The sequence below is a fragment of the Cetorhinus maximus genome, chromosome 34 (assembly GCF_964194155.1).
Source record: "Cetorhinus maximus chromosome 34, sCetMax3.hap1.1, whole genome shotgun sequence".
NCBI classification, from domain to species: domain Eukaryota; kingdom Metazoa; phylum Chordata; class Chondrichthyes; order Lamniformes; family Cetorhinidae; genus Cetorhinus; species Cetorhinus maximus.
Window position 1 is genome coordinate 554,871 of NC_135912.1, and position 21,126 is coordinate 575,996.

General features: G+C 50.6%; 1 protein-coding gene across 4 annotated transcripts in view; it reads right to left on the reverse strand.

Moving 5' to 3' along the window:
• Positions 1-21,126, reverse strand: part of LOC144671738 (disks large homolog 4) — a 308,940-nt gene that overhangs the window by 76,110 nt on the left and 211,704 nt on the right. The window contains exon 1 of one of the 4 annotated variants that reach the window (XM_078533749.1): positions 4,316-4,554. The exons of the other annotated variants lie outside the window; for them this stretch is intronic. Coding sequence (XP_078389875.1) covers positions 4,316-4,405 — 90 coding nt within the window. The 5' untranslated portion in view covers positions 4,406-4,554. Of the gene's footprint in view, positions 1-4,315; positions 4,555-21,126 lie in introns of those variants that run through there. 4 annotated transcript variants of the gene reach the window in all.

The following is a 21,126-nucleotide window of genomic DNA, read 5'->3' on the forward strand; positions in this document are numbered from 1 at the left end:
CAAATCTCCATCGACACACACATACACAAATCTCCATCGACACACACATACACAAACCTCCATCAACACACGTACACAAATCTCCATCGACACACACATACACAAATCTCCATCGACACACACATACACAAATCTCCATCGACACACACACACAGGAATGCACACACATACACAAACCTCCATCAACACACACATACACAAACCTCCATCAGCACACCTACACAAATCTCCATCGACACACACATACACAAATCTCCATCAACACACACACACAGGAATGCACACACATACACAAACCTCCATCAACACACATACACAAATCTCCATTGACACACACACACAGGAATGCACACACATACACAAATCTCCATCAACACACACATACACAAACCTCCATCAACACACACATACACAAATCTCCATCGACACACACATACACAAATCTCCATCAACACACACACAGAAACGCACACAGGTACACAAATCTCCATCGACACACACATACACAAATCTCCATCAACACACACACACAGGAATGCACACACATGCACAAACCTCCATCGACACACATACAGAAACACACACAGGTACACAAATCTCCATCAACTCACATGCAGAAACGTACACATGTCCACAAACCTCCATCGGCACAGACACAGGAATGCACCACATACAAAAACCTCCATCAACACACACACTGACCCATACACACACATACACAAACCTATACCAACACACACACAGACCCATACACAAACCTATACCAATACACACACAGACCCACACAGATACTCAAACCTCCATCAGTATACACAAAGATCCACACACACCTACAAAACCCTCCATCAAAACACACAGATCCACAAACACATACACAAACCTCCACCAACACACACACAGAACCACACACAGAGCCACAAACTTTCATCAATACAGACAGATCCACACACATAGATACACAAACCTCCATCAACACATACACAGATACTCAAAACTCCATCAACATATACACAGAACACACACATATACTCAAAACCCCATCAACACACATACACAGATACTCAAAACTCCATCAACACACACATACTCAAAACCCCATCAACACACATACACAGACACTCAAAACTCCATCAACACACACATACTCAAAACCCCATCAACACATACACAGATACTCAGAACTCCATCAACACATACACACAACACATACACAGGTACTCAAAACCCCATCAACACACATAGAACACACACACATACTCAAAAACCCATCAACACATACACAGATACTCAAAACTCCATCAACACATACACAGAACACGTATACAGGTACTCAAAACCCAATCAACACACATAGAACACACACACATACTCAAAACCCCATCAACACATACACAGATACTCAAAACTCCATCAACACATACACAGAACACACACACATACTCAAAAACCCATCAACACATACACAGATACTCAAAACCCCATCAACACATACACAGGTACTCAAAACCCCATCAACACACATAGAACACACACACATACTCAAAACCTCATCAACACATACACAGATACTCAAAACCCCATCAACACATACACAGAACACACACACATACTCAAAACCCCATCAACACACACACACTCAAAACCTCATCAACACATACACAGAACACATACACATACTCAAAACCCCATCAACACACACATATTCAAAACCCCATCAACACATACACAGATTCTCAAACCCCATCAACACATACATAGAACACACACATACTCAAAACCCCATCAACACACACATACTCAAAACTCCATCAACACACACACATACTCAAAACCCCATCAACATACACATACTCAAAACCTCATCAACACACACATACTCAAAACCCCATCAACACATACTCAAAACCTCATCAACACATACACAGAACACATACACAGGTACTCAAAACCCCATCAACACACATAGAACACACACATATACTCAAAACCCCATCAACACACACATACTCAAAACTCCATCAACACACACACACATACTCAAAACCCCATCAACACATACACAGGTACTCAAAACCCCATCAACACACATAGAACACACACATATACTCAAAACCCCATCAACACATACACAGGTACTCAAAACCCCATCAACACACATAGAACACACACACATACTCAAAACCCCATCAACACATACACAGATACTCAGAACTCCATCAACACATACACAGAACACACACACATACTCAAAACCCCATCAACACATACACAGGTACTCAAAACCCCATCAACACACATAGAACACACACACATACTCAAAACCCCATCAACACATACACAGATACTCAAAACTCCATCAACACACACATACTCAAAACCCCATCAACACACATACACATACTCAAAACCCCATCAACACACACAATTACTCAAAACCCCATCAACACATACACAGGTACTCAAAACTCTATCAACACATATAGAACACACACACATACTCAAAACCCCATCAACACATACACATACTCAAAACCCCATCAACACATACACAGGTACTCAAAACCCCATCAACACACACACAGAACACACACACATACTCAAAACCCCATCAACACACACACACATACTCAAAACCCCAACAACACACACATACTCAAAACCCCATCAACACACACATACTCAAAACCCCATCAACACATACACAGGTACTCAAAACCCCATCAACACACATAGAACACACACATATACTCAAAACCCCATCAACACACACATACTCAAAACCCCATCAACACACACATACTCAAAACCCCATCAACACATACACAGGTACTCAAAACCCCATCAACACACATAGAACACACACGTATACTCAAAACTCCATCAACACACACACAGATACTCAAAACCCCATCAACACACATAGAACTCACACACATACTCAAAACCCCATCAACACACACACAGATACTCAAAACCCCATCAACACACATAGAACTCACACACATACTGAAAACCCCATCAACACATACACAGATACTCAGAACTCCATCAACACATACACAGAACACACACACATACTCAAAACCCCATCAACACATACACAGGTATTCAAAACCCCATCAACACATACACAGGTACTCAAAACCCCATCAACACACATAGAACAGACACACATACTCAAAACCCCATCAACACATACACAGAACACACACACATACTCAAAACCCCATCAACACATACACAGGTACTCAAAACCCCATCAACACACATAGAACACACACACATACTCAAAACCCCATCAGCAAACACATACTCAAAACTCCATCAACACATACACATACTCAAAACCCCATCAACACACACATACTCAAAACCCCATCAACACATACATACTCAAAACCCCATCAAAACACACACATACTCAAAACTCCATCAACACACACATACTCAAAACCCCATCAACACACACATACCCAAAACCCATCAATGCATACACAGAACACACACATACTCAAAACCCCATCAATACATACACAGAACACATACACATAGACAAATCTCCATCAACAGAGACTGCTACAAATACATAAGTGTTCAATACGCACAGAAAACCTCCAAAGCACACAGACCCACAAACCTCTCTGACACACACACACACACACAAACACAGACACACACACACAGACACACACACACACAGACACACACACAGCTCCCGAAGAATGACCAATCTCACTCTGGCTCATGAATGAATTTCAAATCGCCTCTGGTGATTGCGACCTGCTGCCGCCTTCCTTGCATAAAGATCTTCAGTAACGACAGCCCGGAAACAGACAAGGTAAAAACATTCAGGATTCAAACTGATTGCTTCACAGACACTCACACAACACGCACACACACACACACACACATACGCACAGACTGCACACACACAGAGGCACAGACATACACACAGAGGCACAGACACACACAGACACAGACACACACACACACACACAGACACATACATACACACAGACCGCACACACACAGAGACACAGACACACACAGACACACACATACAGAGACACAGACACACACACACACACAGACACATACACAGACATACACATATACACAGACCGCACACACACACACAGACACACATACACACAGACACACACACACAGACACATACACAGACACACACATACACACAGACACACACACACACACACACAGACACACACACACAGGCTGGTGGATGGGACAGAGAGGAGGGAGGCGAGTGAGGGGAGAATGTGAGGAGAGTCTGTTTTTTTTAACAACATCTTACCGGCACGGAGTGGCGTTGCCTCTTTGCTTTGCGTACGTTACTGATAAACCTTCGGCCCATCTTCTTCGCATACCAAACCGACACAAACATTGTTTCCAACCAGGGATGGAACGCCGGTCCCTGGGCTGACGGGAGTTCAAAGTTTTGCCCCCCCTCCCATTGCAGGTGGGCAAGGAGGCTGGAGGAAGAGAAGGAAAAGCAGGCGGTGTTCGGGCTGGGGGTGGGGAGGATGCCCACAGGGCTCCAGGCCGCTCCAGTGCCAGGGCAGCGGCACTGAGGCAAGGTCCACTGTGCCGCAGCCGATCTAGGAAGGCAGCACTGATCTGTGTGTGTTCGAAGATCCCGTCAAAACTGCCTCTCTGCTGCTGCTCTGTTTCACTCACTGGGAATCCACAGAGCTAATTATTCAACAGTCTCCCCAACATGCACCACCCACCCTCCCCACCCCCTCCACCCACTGTCCCCCCAGCGGCTGCCTTTAAACCCTTACAGCTCTGAAACCACATGGGTGTAAACCTCCCTCTCTCTCGCTCTATGTAACTGAAGATCCTGTTAATGCATTTCCTCCCCTCCCCCCTCCACCCCCCCCCCCACCCCCACCTCACCCACCGATCAGCTAGCTCCATCCTTAACCTCTTCAGTGCTGCACAGGTTCCCTAACGCAATGGTGAAAAGAGTAGAAAACCCCAGTCTGCTTTATGAACCTGCCAATTCCTAAGTTTAGTGAGGGCCACTCTCCTCTTCCATCTCTGACAGGGCTGAGCAAGTTACTGAGAATCACCGGCAGCCTGGCTGTACTTTCTGACAGTTCTCATCTCCTTTCACTTCTCCAATTTTGATAACTCTCCGGCACATTTTATAATAAGACCAGTTATTCAGAAATATGCTGCAGCCCACACAGAGTATCTGAGAATCTCTCTATTCCACCTCCCCCTCCCCCAGCTCTTTGTGCTGTGACATCGCTTTACATACAACCCCCCCTCCCTGTCTCTCTGCCTTCACCCCCCCCTCACCCTCTATCTCCCTCTCTGTTCACCCCCTGTTCCTCATGCCATCTCTCCTTCCCTCCCTCCATCTCTCTCCTTCCCTCTCTGCCTCCTTCCATCTCTCTCTCTCCCTCCATCCCTCTCTCCATCCCTCTTGTCACGTCTCCCTTGCGCCAGCCCTCTTTCCTTTCCTCCTTTGCTCTGTCTCCATCTCTTTCTCCCTCCTTCACTCCTCCCCTATCTCCATCTCTCCCTCCATCCCTCTCGCCACATGTCCCCACGCGCCAGCCCTCTTTCCTTTCCTCCTTCTCGCTGCCTCCATCTCTCTCTCTCCCTCCCTCACTCTTCCCCTCTCTCCCTCCATCCCTGTCGCCAGTTCTCCCTTGCTCCATCACCCTTTTCTTCTCTTCCTCCCTCATCCTTCTTCTCCATCCCTCCCTCTGGTGTTGGCAGAGTATCGGAGCCCTGCCCTGTCCTCGCCTCTCACGCGCACACGTGCACTTTACAGTTTTGGTCACTGCCTGGGGTTCTGGCTCACTCCATGTCCCCAGGGAGGCAGATGCTGGAATTCGGCGCCCCTCCAGTGCGCTCTCTTATCCCTCCCCTCTTTTCTTCAGCCCACCATTGCCGGCAAGCTGCTCCCCTTTCCTTTTCCTATCGATGTACTGGGCCGACAGTTAACTGGCCTGGCACGTTAAATGCCCAGCAAAGAGCTGGTGTGAGGAGAGAGAGAGAGCTCCACACGCCCGTAGTGCAGCAACTCTGCTGGGCTCTGGGTTCACGCATCTCGCACCTCAATTCCTCAACCCGTAACCATAAAGGATTTGCATTTCTCTAGCGCCTTTCACGACCTCAGGACGTTCCAAAGTGTTTCACAGCCAATGAACTATTTATTGAAGTACACTCGCCGTTGCAATGTAGGAAATGCTACCTGCAGCCAATTTTGCGCACAGCAAGATCCCACAAGCAGCAACGCGACATTAGCCAGATAATCAGTTTCAGTGATGTTGATTGAGGGATAAATGTTGGCCTCAGGACACTGCGGGGAACACCCACCCCCCTGCTCTTCTTTCAACTAATGCCAAAGCATCTTTACATCCTCCTGACAGGACAAATGGGGCCTCAGTTTAAAATCTCATCCAAAAGACGGTGCCTCCAACATTGTAGCACTCCCTCAGTACTGATCCTCTGACAGTGCAGCGCTCCCTCAGTACTGACCCTCTGACAGTGCGGCGCTCCCTCAGTACTGACCCTCTGACAGTGCAGCACTCCCTCGGTACTGACCCTCCGACAGTGCAGCACTCCCTCAGTACTGACCCTCCAACAGTGCAGCACTCCTCACTACTGACCCTCTGACAGTACGGCACTCCCTCAGTACTGACCCTCCAACAGTGCAGCACTCCTCAGTACTGACCCTCTGACAGTACGGCACTCCCTCAGTACTGACCCTCCGACAGTGCAGCGCTCCCTCAATACTGACGCTCTGACAGTACAGCACTCCCTCAGTACTGACCCTCCGACAGTGCGGCACTCCCTCAGTACTGACCCTCCGACAGTACGGCACTCCCTCAGTACTGACCCTCCGACAGTGAATGTTGTGTGTCTCACTGTGGAAGGCTATTCACTGCAGGTTGACTTGCATCACCACCTAGCCATGAGCTACACTGATTGACACTCAGACAATCCACTGTCGCGGGCAGTTTCAAAAGTGGCCAAATTGCCACGGCTTTCGCCAAGATACCAGAGGCTCCATTATTCCCATGGAAAGGTCAGGACTGTTGCCTGTGGCAGGTGATAGCATCATCAATCGCGTGCCAAATTCTCCCTCTTGTCCCAGGGTTTGCATTACAGATGGCACCCATGTAGCCAAAACACTTTGATGGGGAGAGGCTGTTCCCCTGGGTGGGGATTCCAAAACCCAGCGCCACAGCCCCAGGATAAAGGATCAGCCATTTAGGAATGAGATCAGGAGAAATTTCTTCACTTAAACAAATTTGAACCTCTGGAATTCTCTATCTCAAAGAGCTGTAGAAGCTCCGTCGTTGAGTATATTCCAGACTGAGATTGAGATATTTTTGGACACTAAGAGAATCAAGGGATATTGGGTAAGATTAGCCGTGATCCTATTGAATTGCAGAGCAGGCTAGAGGGGCCAAATGGCCTCCCCCTGCTGCGAACCTTAACTTCCTAACGCTCCCTGTCCCTAAACACTGCATGCTCCTTCAGGTGGCAGTGTAAAACTCTCAATACTTCCAACCCGCACACAGTGAACCATATTGACCAGCATATTGCACACTTACCCGTGCACACTGACCCGCGCACACTCATCCATACTGACCTGCACATACTGACCACCACAGTGACCTGCACTAGCTGACCCGCACGCTAACACATGCTGAAGCGCACACTTACACCCGCACACTTACACCCGCACACTCATCCACGCGCATTGACCCGTGCTCACTCACCCGTACTGACCCACACATACTGACCAGCACAGTGACCTGCACTAGCTGACCCGCACGCTAACACATGCTGAAGCGCACACTCACACCTGCACACTCACACCCGCACACTCACACCCGCACACTTACACCCGCACACTCACACCCGCACACTCACACCCGCACACTCACACCCGCACACTCACACCCGCACACTTACACCCGCACACTCACACCCGCACACTCACACCCGCACACTCACACCCGCACACTCACACCCGCACACTCACACCCGCACACTCACACCCGCACACTCACACCCGCACACTCACACCCGCACACTTACACCCGCACACTCACACCCGCACACTCACACCCGCACACTTACACCCGCACACTTACACCCGTACACTTACACCTGCACACTTACACCCGCACACTTACACCCGCACACTCATCCACGCGCATTGACCCGTGCTCACTCACCCGTACTGACCCACACATACTGACCAGCACAGTGACCTGCACTAGCTGACCCGCACGCTAACACATGCTGAAGCGCACACTCGCACCCGCACACTTACACCCGCACACTTACACCCGCACACTTACACCCGCACACTTACACCCGCACACTTACACCCGCACACTTACACCCGCACACTTACACCCGCACACTTACACCCGCACACTTACACCCGCACACTTACACCCGCACACTTACACCCGCACACTTACACCCGCACACTTACACCCGCACACTTATACCCGCACACTTACACCCGCACACTTACACCCGCACACTTACACCCGCACACTTACACCCGCACACTTACACCCGCACACTTATACCCGCACACTTACACCCGCACACTTACACCCGCACACTTACACCTGCACACTTACACCCGCACACTTATACCCGCACACTTACACCCGCACACTTACACCCGCACACTTACACCCGCACACTTACACCCGCACACTTACACCCGCACACTTACACCCGCACACTTACACCCGCACACTCACACCCGCACACTTACACCTGCACACTTACACCCGCACACTTACACCTGCACACTCATCCACGCGCACTGACCCGCGCTCACTCACCCGTACTGACCCACATACACTGACCAGCACAGTGACGCGCACAAGCTGACCCTTATTGACTTGCACAGTGACCAGCAGTGACCAGCACACACTGACCTGCACACATTGACCCTTATTGACCAGCACAGTGACCAGCACACAGTGACCAGCACACAGTGACCGACACACAACGACCAACACTGTGACCAGCACACATGACCAACACACAGTGACACACACACAGTGACACACACACAGTGACACACACACTGACACAAACAGTGACACACACACAATGACCCACACACGCTGACCCTTATTGGCCCGCACACAGTGACCAGCAGTGACCATCACAGTGACCAGCACGCAGGGACTCAAACATACTGACCCGCACACACTGACCCATGTTGACACACACACACACTGATCCGTATTGACCCACACACACTGACCCATATTGACCCACACACACTGACCCATATTGACCCACACACACTGATCCGTATTGACCCACACACACTGACCCATATTGACCCACACACACTGACCCATATTGACCCACACACACTGACCCATATTGACCCACACACACTGATCCGTATTGACCCACACACACTGACTCATATTGACCCACACACACTGACCCATATTGACCCACACACACTGACCCATATTGACCCACACACACTGACCCATATTGACCCACACACACTGACCCATATTGACCCACACACACTGATCCGTATTGACCCACACACACTGACCCATATTGACCCACACACACTGACCCATATTGACCCACACACACTGATCCGTATTGACCCACACACACTGACCCGTATTGACCCACACACACTGACCCGTATTGACCCACACACACTGACCCGTATTGACCCACACACACTGATCCGTATTGACCCACACACACTGACCCGTATTGACCCACACACACTGATCCGTATTGACCCACACACACTGACCCATATTGACCCACACACACTGATCCGTATTGACCCACACACACTGACCCATATTGACCCACACACACTGACCCATATTGACCCACACACACTGATCCGTATTGACCCACACACACTGACCCATATTGACCCACACACACTGACCCATATTGACCCACACACACTGATCCGTATTGACCCACACACACTGACCCATATTGACCCACACACACTGACCCATATTGACCCACACACACTGACCCATATTGACCCACACACACTGATCCGTACTGACCCACACACATTGACCCGTATTGACCCACACACACTGACCCATATTGACACACACACTGACCCATATTGACCCACACACACTGACCCATATTGACACACACACTGACCCATATTGACCCACACACACTGACCCATATTGACACACACACTGACCCATATTGACCCACACACACTGACCCATATTGACCCACACACACTGACCCATATTGACCCACACACACTGATCCGTATTGACCCACACACACTGACCCATATTGACCCGCACAAACTTACCCATATTGACCTACACACACTGACCCATATTGACCCACACACACTGACCCATATTGACCCACACACACTGATCCGTATTGACCCACACACACTGACCCATATTGACCCACACACACTGATCCGTATTGACCCACACACACTGACCCATATTGACCCACACACACTGATCCGTATTGACCCACACACACTGACCCATATTGACCCACACACACTGATCCGTATTGACCCACACACACTGACCCATATTGACCCACACACACTGACCCATATTGACCCACACACACTGACCCATATTGACCCACACACAATGACCCATACTGACCCACACACACTGACCCATATTGACCCACACACACTGACCCATATTGACCCACACACACTGACCCGTATTGACCCACACACACTGATCCGTATTGACCCACACACACTGACCCATATTGACCCACACACACTGACCCATATTGACCCACACACACTGATCCGTATTGACCCACACACACTGACCCATATTGACCCACACACACTGACCCGTATTGACCCACACACACTGACCCGTATTGACCCACACACACTGATCCGTATTGACCCACACACACTGACCCATATTGACCCACACACACTGATCCGTATTGACCCACACACACTGACCCATATTGACCCACACACTGATCCGTATTGACCCACACACACTGACCCATATTGACCCACACACACTGACCCATATTGACCCACACACACTGACCCATATTGACCCACACACACTGATCCGTATTGACCCACACACACTGACCCATATTGACCCACACACACTGACCCATATTGACCCACACACACTGATCCGTATTGACCCACACACACTGACCCATATTGACCCACACACACTGACCCATATTGACCCACACACACTGACCCATATTGACCCACACACACTGATCCGTACTGACCCACACACATTGACCCGTATTGACCCACACACACTGACCCATATTGACACACACACTGACCCATATTGACCCACACACACTGACCCATATTGACACACACACTGACCCATATTGACCCACACACACTGACCCATATTGACACACACACTGACCCATATTGACCCACACACACTGACCCATATTGACCCACACACACTGACCCATATTGACCCACACATACTGACCCATATTGACCCAAACACATTGATCCATAATGACCTGCACACAGTGACCAACACAGTGACCCACACAACTGACCAGAACAGTGGCCAACAGTGACCAGCACAGGGGCCAACACACACTGATCAACACCCTCTGACCAGCACACAGTGACCAGGAGTGACCACAAGAGTGGCTAACAGTGATCAAAAGTGACCTCACACAGTGACCGACACACAGTTACCAAATGGCCAGTACACAGTAGCCAACACACAGTGACCAACAGTGGCCAGCACACAGTGACCAAGTGACCAGCACAGTCACCAACAGACAGTGGCCAAGTGACCAGCATGTAGTAACCAACACAGTGCCCAACACAGTGGTCAACAGTGGCCAACACACAGTGACCAAGCGACCAGCACACAGTAACCAACACATAGTGACCAACAGTGACCAACAGTGACCAAAACACAGTGACCAGCACACTGTGACCAGCACACAGTGACCAGAACACGGTGACCAACACTCAGTGACCAACAGTGACCAACACACAATGACCAACACACAGTGACCAACACAGTGACCAACACAGTGACCAACACAGTGACCAACAGTGACCAGCTCACAATGACCAACACACAATGACCAACACGGTGACCAACAGTGACCAGCTCACAATGACCAACACACAGTGACCAACACACAGTGACCAAAACACTGTGGCCAACAGTGGCCAGCACACAATGACCAACTCAGTGACCAGCACACAATGACCAACACGCAGTGACCAGCACACAGTGACCAAAACACAGTGACCAACAGTGACCAGCACACTGTGACCAACACACAGTGGCCAGCACACAATGACCAACACACAGTGACCAACATACAGTGACCAACAGTGTCCAGCACACAGTGACTAACACAGTGTCCAGCACACAGTGACTAACACAGTGTCCAGCACACAGTGACTAACACAGTGTCCAGCACACAGTGACTAACACAGTGGCCAGCACACAGTGGCCAGCACACAGTGGCCAGCACACAGTGACCAGCACAGTGACCAAAACACAGTGACCAACAGTGACCAGCACACAGTGACCAACACACAGTGGCCAGCACACAGTGGCCAGCACACAGTGACCAGCACAGTGACCAAAACACAGTGACCAGCACAGAGTGACCAGCATGCAGTGACCAGCACCCAGTGACCAGCACAGTGACCAAAACACAGTGACCAACAGTGACCAGCACACAGTGACCAACACACAGTGACCAGCACACAGTGACCAGCACACAATGGCCAGCACACAGTGGCCAGCACAGTGACCAGCACACAATGGCCAGCACACAGTGGCCAGCACAGTGACCAGCACACAGTGACTAACAGTGACCAGCATGCAGTAACCAGCACACAGTGACCAGCACACAGTTACCAGCACACAGTGACCAGCACGCAGTGACTAACAGTGACCAGCACGCAGTGACCAGCACACAGTGACCAGCACGCAGTGACCAGCACACAGTGACCAGCACACAGTGACCAGCACACAGTGACTAACAGTGACCAGCACGCAGTAACCAGCACACAGTGGCCAGCACACAATGGCCAGCACACAGTGGCCAGCACAGTGACCAGCACACAGTGACTAACAGTGACCAGCACAAAGTGACTAACAGTGACCAGCACACAGTGACCAGCACGCAGTGACCAGCACGCAGTGACCAGCACGCAGTGACCAGCACACAGTGACTAACAGTGACCAGCACAGTGACCAGCACGCAGTGACCAGCACACAGTGACTAACAGTGACCAGCATGCAGTGACCAGCACGCAGTGACCAGCACGCAGAGACCAACAGTAACCGACACACAGTGACCAACAAAGTGATCAACAGTGACCAGCACACAGTGACCAACACAGTGACCAACACAGTGACCACAGCAGTGGCCAACAGTGATCAAAACTAACCTCACACAGTAACCAACACACAGTGACCAACAGTGACCAGCACACAGTGACCAAGTGACCAGCACAGTCACCAACAGACAGTGGCCAAGTGACCAGCACGTAGTAACCAACACAGTGCCCAACACAGTGGTCAACAGTGACCAACACAGTGACCGACACACAGTTAACAGGTGGCCAGTACACAGTAGCCAACACAGTGACCAACAGTGACCAGCACACAGTGACCAAGTGACCAGCACAGTCACCAACAGACAGTGGCCAAGTGACCAGCACGTAGTAACCAACACAGTGTCCAACACAGTGGTCAACAGTGGCCAACACACAGTGACCAAGTGACCAGCACAGTCACCAACAGACAGTGGCCAAGTGACCAGCACGTAGTAACCAACACAGTTCCCAACACAGTGGTCAACAGTGACCAAGTGACCAGCACACAGTAACCAACACACAGTGACCAACAGTGACCAGCACAGTGACCAAAACACAGTGACCAGCACACAGTGACCAGCACGCAGTGGCCAGCACAGTGACCAGCACGCAGTGACTGACACACAGTGACCAGCACACAGTGACCAGCACACAGTGACCAGCACACAGTGACCACCACAGTAGCCAACACACAGTTACCAACAATGACCAGCACATAATGACCACCAGTGACCAGCACCCATGTCCAGCACGCAGTGACCAACAAGTGACCAGCACAGTATCTGACAGTGACCCAGCACAGTGACCAACAGTGACCCAGCACAGTGACCAACACAGTGACCAACAGTGACCAGCACAGTGAACAACACAGTGACCAGCGCAGTGACTAGCACCCAAGGCCAGCACACAGTGACCAACACAGAGACCAATAGTGACCAACAGTGACCAGCACACAGGGATAAACACACTGTCCAACACAGTGACCAGCAGTGACCAGCACACAGTAAAGAATACACAGTGACCACCACAGTGGCCAACACACAGTGACCACCACAGTCACCAGCATACAGTGACCAGCACACAGTGGCCCACAGAAACTGACCGATATTGACCCACAAACACTGACCAGTATTGACAGCAGACACTGACCCATATCGACCCACACAAACTGACCTGTATTGACCCACACACACTGACCCGTGTTGACCAGCACATACTGACCCATATGGACCCACACACACTGACCCATATTGACCCACACAAAAACAGACTCAGGCTGACCCACACACAGTAACCCATATTGACCAGTACACACTGACCCATATTGACCAGTACACACTGACCCATATTGACCAGTACACACTAACCCATATTGACCCACACATACTGACATGTATTGACCCACACACAATGACCCATATTGACCCGCACACAATGACCCGTACTGACCCACAGACACTGACCCTGTATTGACCTGCACACATGGTCCATATTGTCTCTCACACAATGACCCATACTGACCTACACACACTGACCGTATTGACCCACACACACTGACCTATACTGACCCACACACTGACCCATATTGACCCACACACACTGACCCAAATTGTCTTGCACAGTTGACCAGCACAAACTGACCCATATTGACCCGCACACACTGACCCATGTTGACCCACACACACTGACCCAAATTGTCCTGCACAGTTGACCAGCACAAACTGATCCATATTGACCAGCACACACTGACCCATACTGACCCACACACTGAACCATGTTAACCCACACACTGACCCATATTGACCCACACAAACTGACTCATATTGACCCACACACACTGACCCATATTGACCCACACACACACAGGCATACTGACATACACACACTGACCCATATTGACCTACACACTGACCCATATTGACCCACATAGACTGACCCATATTGACCCACACACACTGACCCATATTGACTCACACACACTGATCCGTATTGACTCACACACACTCACTCATATTGACCCACACACACTGACCCTGTATTGACCCGCACACATGGTCTGTATTGTCTCTCACACAATGACCCATATTGACCTACACACGCTGACTGTATTGACCCGCACACTGACCCATATTGACCCACACACACTGACCCATATTGACCCGCACACACTGACCCACCATGTTGACCCACACACACTGACCCCATACTGACGCACACACACTGACCTCGTATTGACCCACACACACTGACCCATATTGACCTACGCCCATTGACCCATATTGACCCACACACACTGACCCATATTGACCCACACACACTGACCCATATTGACCTACGCCCACTGACCCATATTGACCCACACACACTGACCCATATTGACCCACACCCACTGACCCATATTGACCCACACACACTGACCCATATTGAGCCACACAAACTGACCCATATTGACCTACACAGTTGACCAGCACAAACTGATCCATATTGACCCACACACACTGACCCATACTGACCCATATTGACCCACACACACTGACCCATATTGACCCACACACATTGACCCATATTGACCTACACAGTTGACCAGCACAAACATCCATATTGACCCACACACACTGACCCATACTGACCCACACACTGACCCATATTGACCTACACACATTGACCCATATTGACCCACACACTGACCCATATTGACCCACACACACTGACCCATATTGACCCACACACACTGACCCATACTGACCCATATTGACCCACACACACTGACCCATATTGGCCCACACACACTGACCCATATTGACCCACACACATTGACCCATATTGACCTACACAGTTGACCAGCACAAACATCCATATTGACCCACACACACTGACCCATACTGACCCACACACTGACCCATATTGACCTACACACATTGACCCATATTGACCCACACACTGACCCATATTGACCCACACACACTGACCCATATTGACCTACACACACTGACCCATATTGACCTAGACACACTGACCCCGTATTGACCCGCACACATGATCCGTATTGTCTCTCACACAATGACCCATACTGACCTACACACGCTGGCTGTATTGACCCACACACACTGACCCATATTGACCCACACACACTGACCCATATTGACCCACACACACTGACTCGTACTGACCCACACACACTGACCCGTATTGACCCACACACACTGACCCATATTGACCCACACACACTGGCCCATATTGACCCGCACAAACTTACCCATATTGACCTACACACACTGACCCATATTGACCCACACACACTGACCCATATTGACCCACACACACTGACCCATATTGACCCACACACACTGATCCATATTGACCCACACACACTGACCCATATTGACCCGCACAAACTTACCCATATTGACCTACACAGTTGACCAGCACAATTGATCCATATTGACCCGCACACACTGACCCATACTGACCCATATTGACCCACACACACTGACCCATATTGACCCACACACACTGACCCATATTGACCCGCACACACTGACCCATATTGACCCGCACACACGGATGTGCACACACTGACTTGCACAAACTGACTCGCACACACTGAATCGCGCACACTAACCCGCGTACACTGACCAGCACACACTGATATGTATTGACCAAAACACGCTGTCCCGCGCACACTGACCCGCGCACACTGACCCGCACACACTGACTCGCACACACTGACATGTATTGACCAGCACTCACTGACGCGCGCACACTGACATGTATTGACCAAAACACACTGTCCCGCACACACTGACTCCCACACACTGACATGTATTGACCAAAACACACTGTCCCGCACACACTGACCCGCACACACTGACATGTATTGACCAAAACACACTGTCCCGCACACACTGACTCCCACACACTGACATGTATTGACCCGCGCACACTGACCTGCACCCACTGACCCGCGCACACTGACCCGCGCACACTGACATGTATTGACCCGTGCAAGCTGACCAGCAGCCACTGACCCACGCACACTGACCCGCACACACTGACATGTATTTACACGCGCACAATGACCTGCACCCAATGACCCACGCACACTGACTCGCATACAGACATGTATTGATCCGCGCACAGTGACCTGCACCCACTGACCCGCGCACACTGACCCGCGCTCACTGACATGTATTGACCCGTGCAAGCTGACCAGCAGCCACTGACCCACGCACACTGACCCGCACACACTGACATGTATTTACACGCGCACAGTGACCTGCACCCACTGACCCGCGCACACTCACCCGCACACACTGACCGCACACACTGACCCGCACACACTGACATGTATTGACCCGCAGACACTGACCGCACACACTGACATGTATTGACCAGCACACACTGACCATGCACACTGACATGTATTGACCTGCACACACTGAATCGCACACACTGACCCGCACACACTGACATGTATTGACCAGCATACACTGACTCGCACACACTGACCCGCACATACTGACCCGCACACACTGACATGTATTGACCAGCATACACTGACTCGCACACACTGACCCGCACATACTGACCCGCACACACTGACATGTATTGACCAGCATACACTGACTCGCACACACTGACCCGCACATACTGACCCGCACACACTGACATGTATTGACCAGCATACACTGACTCGCACACACTGACCCGCGCACACTGACCCGCACACACTGACATGTATTGACCCGCACCCACTGACCCGCGCACACTGACCCGCACACACTGATATGTATTGACCAAAACACGCTGTCCCGCGCTCACTGACCTGCACACACTGACCCGCACACACTGACTTGCACACACCGACCCGCACACACTGACATGTATTGACCAAAACACGCTGTCCCGCGCTCACTGACCTGCACACACTGTCCCGCACACACTGACTCCCACACACTGACATGTATTGACCAGCACACACTGACCCACGAACACTGACATGTATTGACCAGCACTCACTGACCCGCACAAACTACCAGCACACACTGACATGTATTGACCAGCACTCACTGACCCGTGCACACTGACCCGCACACACTGACATGTATTGACCAGCACTCACTGACCTGCGCACACTGACCCGCACACACTGACATGTATTGACCCGCACCCACTGACCCGCGCACACTGACCCGCACACACTGATATGTATTGACCAAAACACGCTGTCCCGCGCACACTGACCTGCACACACTGACCCGCACACACTGACTTGCACACACCGACCCGCACACACTGACATGTATTGACCAAAACACACTGTCCCGCACACACTGACTCCCACACACTGACATGTATTGACCAGCACACACTGACCCACGAACACTGACATGTATTGACCAGCACTCACTGACCCGCACAAACTGACGAGCACTCACTGACCCGTGCACACTGACCCGCACACACTGACCTGCACACACTGACATGTATTGACCAGCACACACTGACCTGCACACACTGACATGTATAGACCCGTGCACACTGACCCGCACACACTGACATATATTGACCAGCACTCACTGACTCGCACACACTGACCAGCACACACTGACATGTATTGACCCGCACACACTGACCCGCGCACACTGACATGTATTGATCCGCGCACACTGACCTGCACCCACTGACCTGCACACACTGACTCACACACACTGACATGTATTGACCCACGCATTGACCTGCACCCACTGACCCACGTACACTGACCCGCACACACTGACATGTATTGACCCGCAGACACTGACCGCACACACTGACCCGCGCACACTGACCAGCTCACACTGACCCGCACACACTGACCTGCATACACTGACATGTATTGACCAAAACACACTGACCCGCACACACTGACATGTATTGACCAAAACACATTGTCCCACACTCACTGACCCGCACACACTGACATGTATTGACCAAAACACACTGACCCGCGCACACTGACATGTATTGACCAAAACACACTGTCCCGCACACACTGACCCGCACACACTGACATGTATTGACCAAAACACACTGTCCCACACACACTGACTCGCACACACTGACATTTATTGACCAGCACACACTGACCTGGACACACTGACCCGCACACACTGACCCGCACACACTGACATTTATTGACCAGCACACACTGACCTGGACACACTGACCCGCACACACTGACCCACCATGTTGACCCACACACACTGACCCCATACTGACGCACACACACTGACCTCGTATTGACCCGCACACATGGTCCGTATTGTCTCTCATACAATGACCCATACTGACCTACACACGTTGACTTTATTGACCCACACACACTGACCCATATTGACCTACGCCCATTGACCCATACTGACCCACACACACTGACCCATATTGACCCACACACACTGACCCATATTGACCTACGCCCACTGACCCATATTGACCCACACACACTGACCCATATTGAGCCACACAAACTGACCCATATTGACCTACACAGTTGACCAGCACAAACTGATCCATATTGACCCACACACACTGACCCATACTGACCCATATTGACCCACACACACTGACCCATATTGGCCCACACACACTGACCCATATTGACCCACACACATTGACCCATATTGACCTACACAGTTGACCAGCACAAACATCCATATTGACCCACACACACTGACCCATACTGACCCACACATTGACCCATATTGACCTACACACACTGACCCATATTGACCCACACACTGACCCATATTGACCCACACACACTGACCCATATTGACTCACACACACTGACCCATATTGACCTACACACACTGACCCCGTATTGACCCGCACACATGATCCGTATTGTCTCTCACACAATGACCCATACTGACCTACACACGCTGGCTGTATTGACCCACACACACTGACCCATATTGACCTACACACACGGACCCCGTATTGACCCGCACACATGATCCGTATTGTCTCTCACACAATGACCCATACTGACCTACACACACTGACCCATATTGACCCACACCCACTGACCCATATTGAGCCACACACACTGACCCGTATTGACCCACACACACTGACCCATATTGACCTACACCCACTAACCCATATTGACCCACACACACTGACCCATATTGACCCACACACACTGACCCATATTGACCCACACACACTGACCCATATTGACCCACACACACTGACCCATATTGACCCACACACACTGATCCATATTGACCCACACACACTGACCCATATTGACCCGCACAAACTTACCCATATTGACCTACACAGTTGACCAGCACAATTGATCCATATTGACCCGCACACACTGACCCATATTGACCCATATTGACCCACACACACTGACCCATATTGACCCGCACACACTGACCCATATTGACCCGCACACACTGACCCATATTGACCCATACACACTGACCCATATTGACCCGCACACACGGATTTGCACACACTGACTTGCACAAACTGACTCGCACACACTGAATCGCGCACACTAATCCGCGTACACTGACCAGCACACACTGATATGTATTGACCAAAACACGCTGTCCCGCGCACACTGACCCGCGCACACTGACCCGCGCACACTGACTCGCACACACTGACTCGCACACACTGACATGTGTTGACCAGCACTCACTGACGCGCGCACACTGACA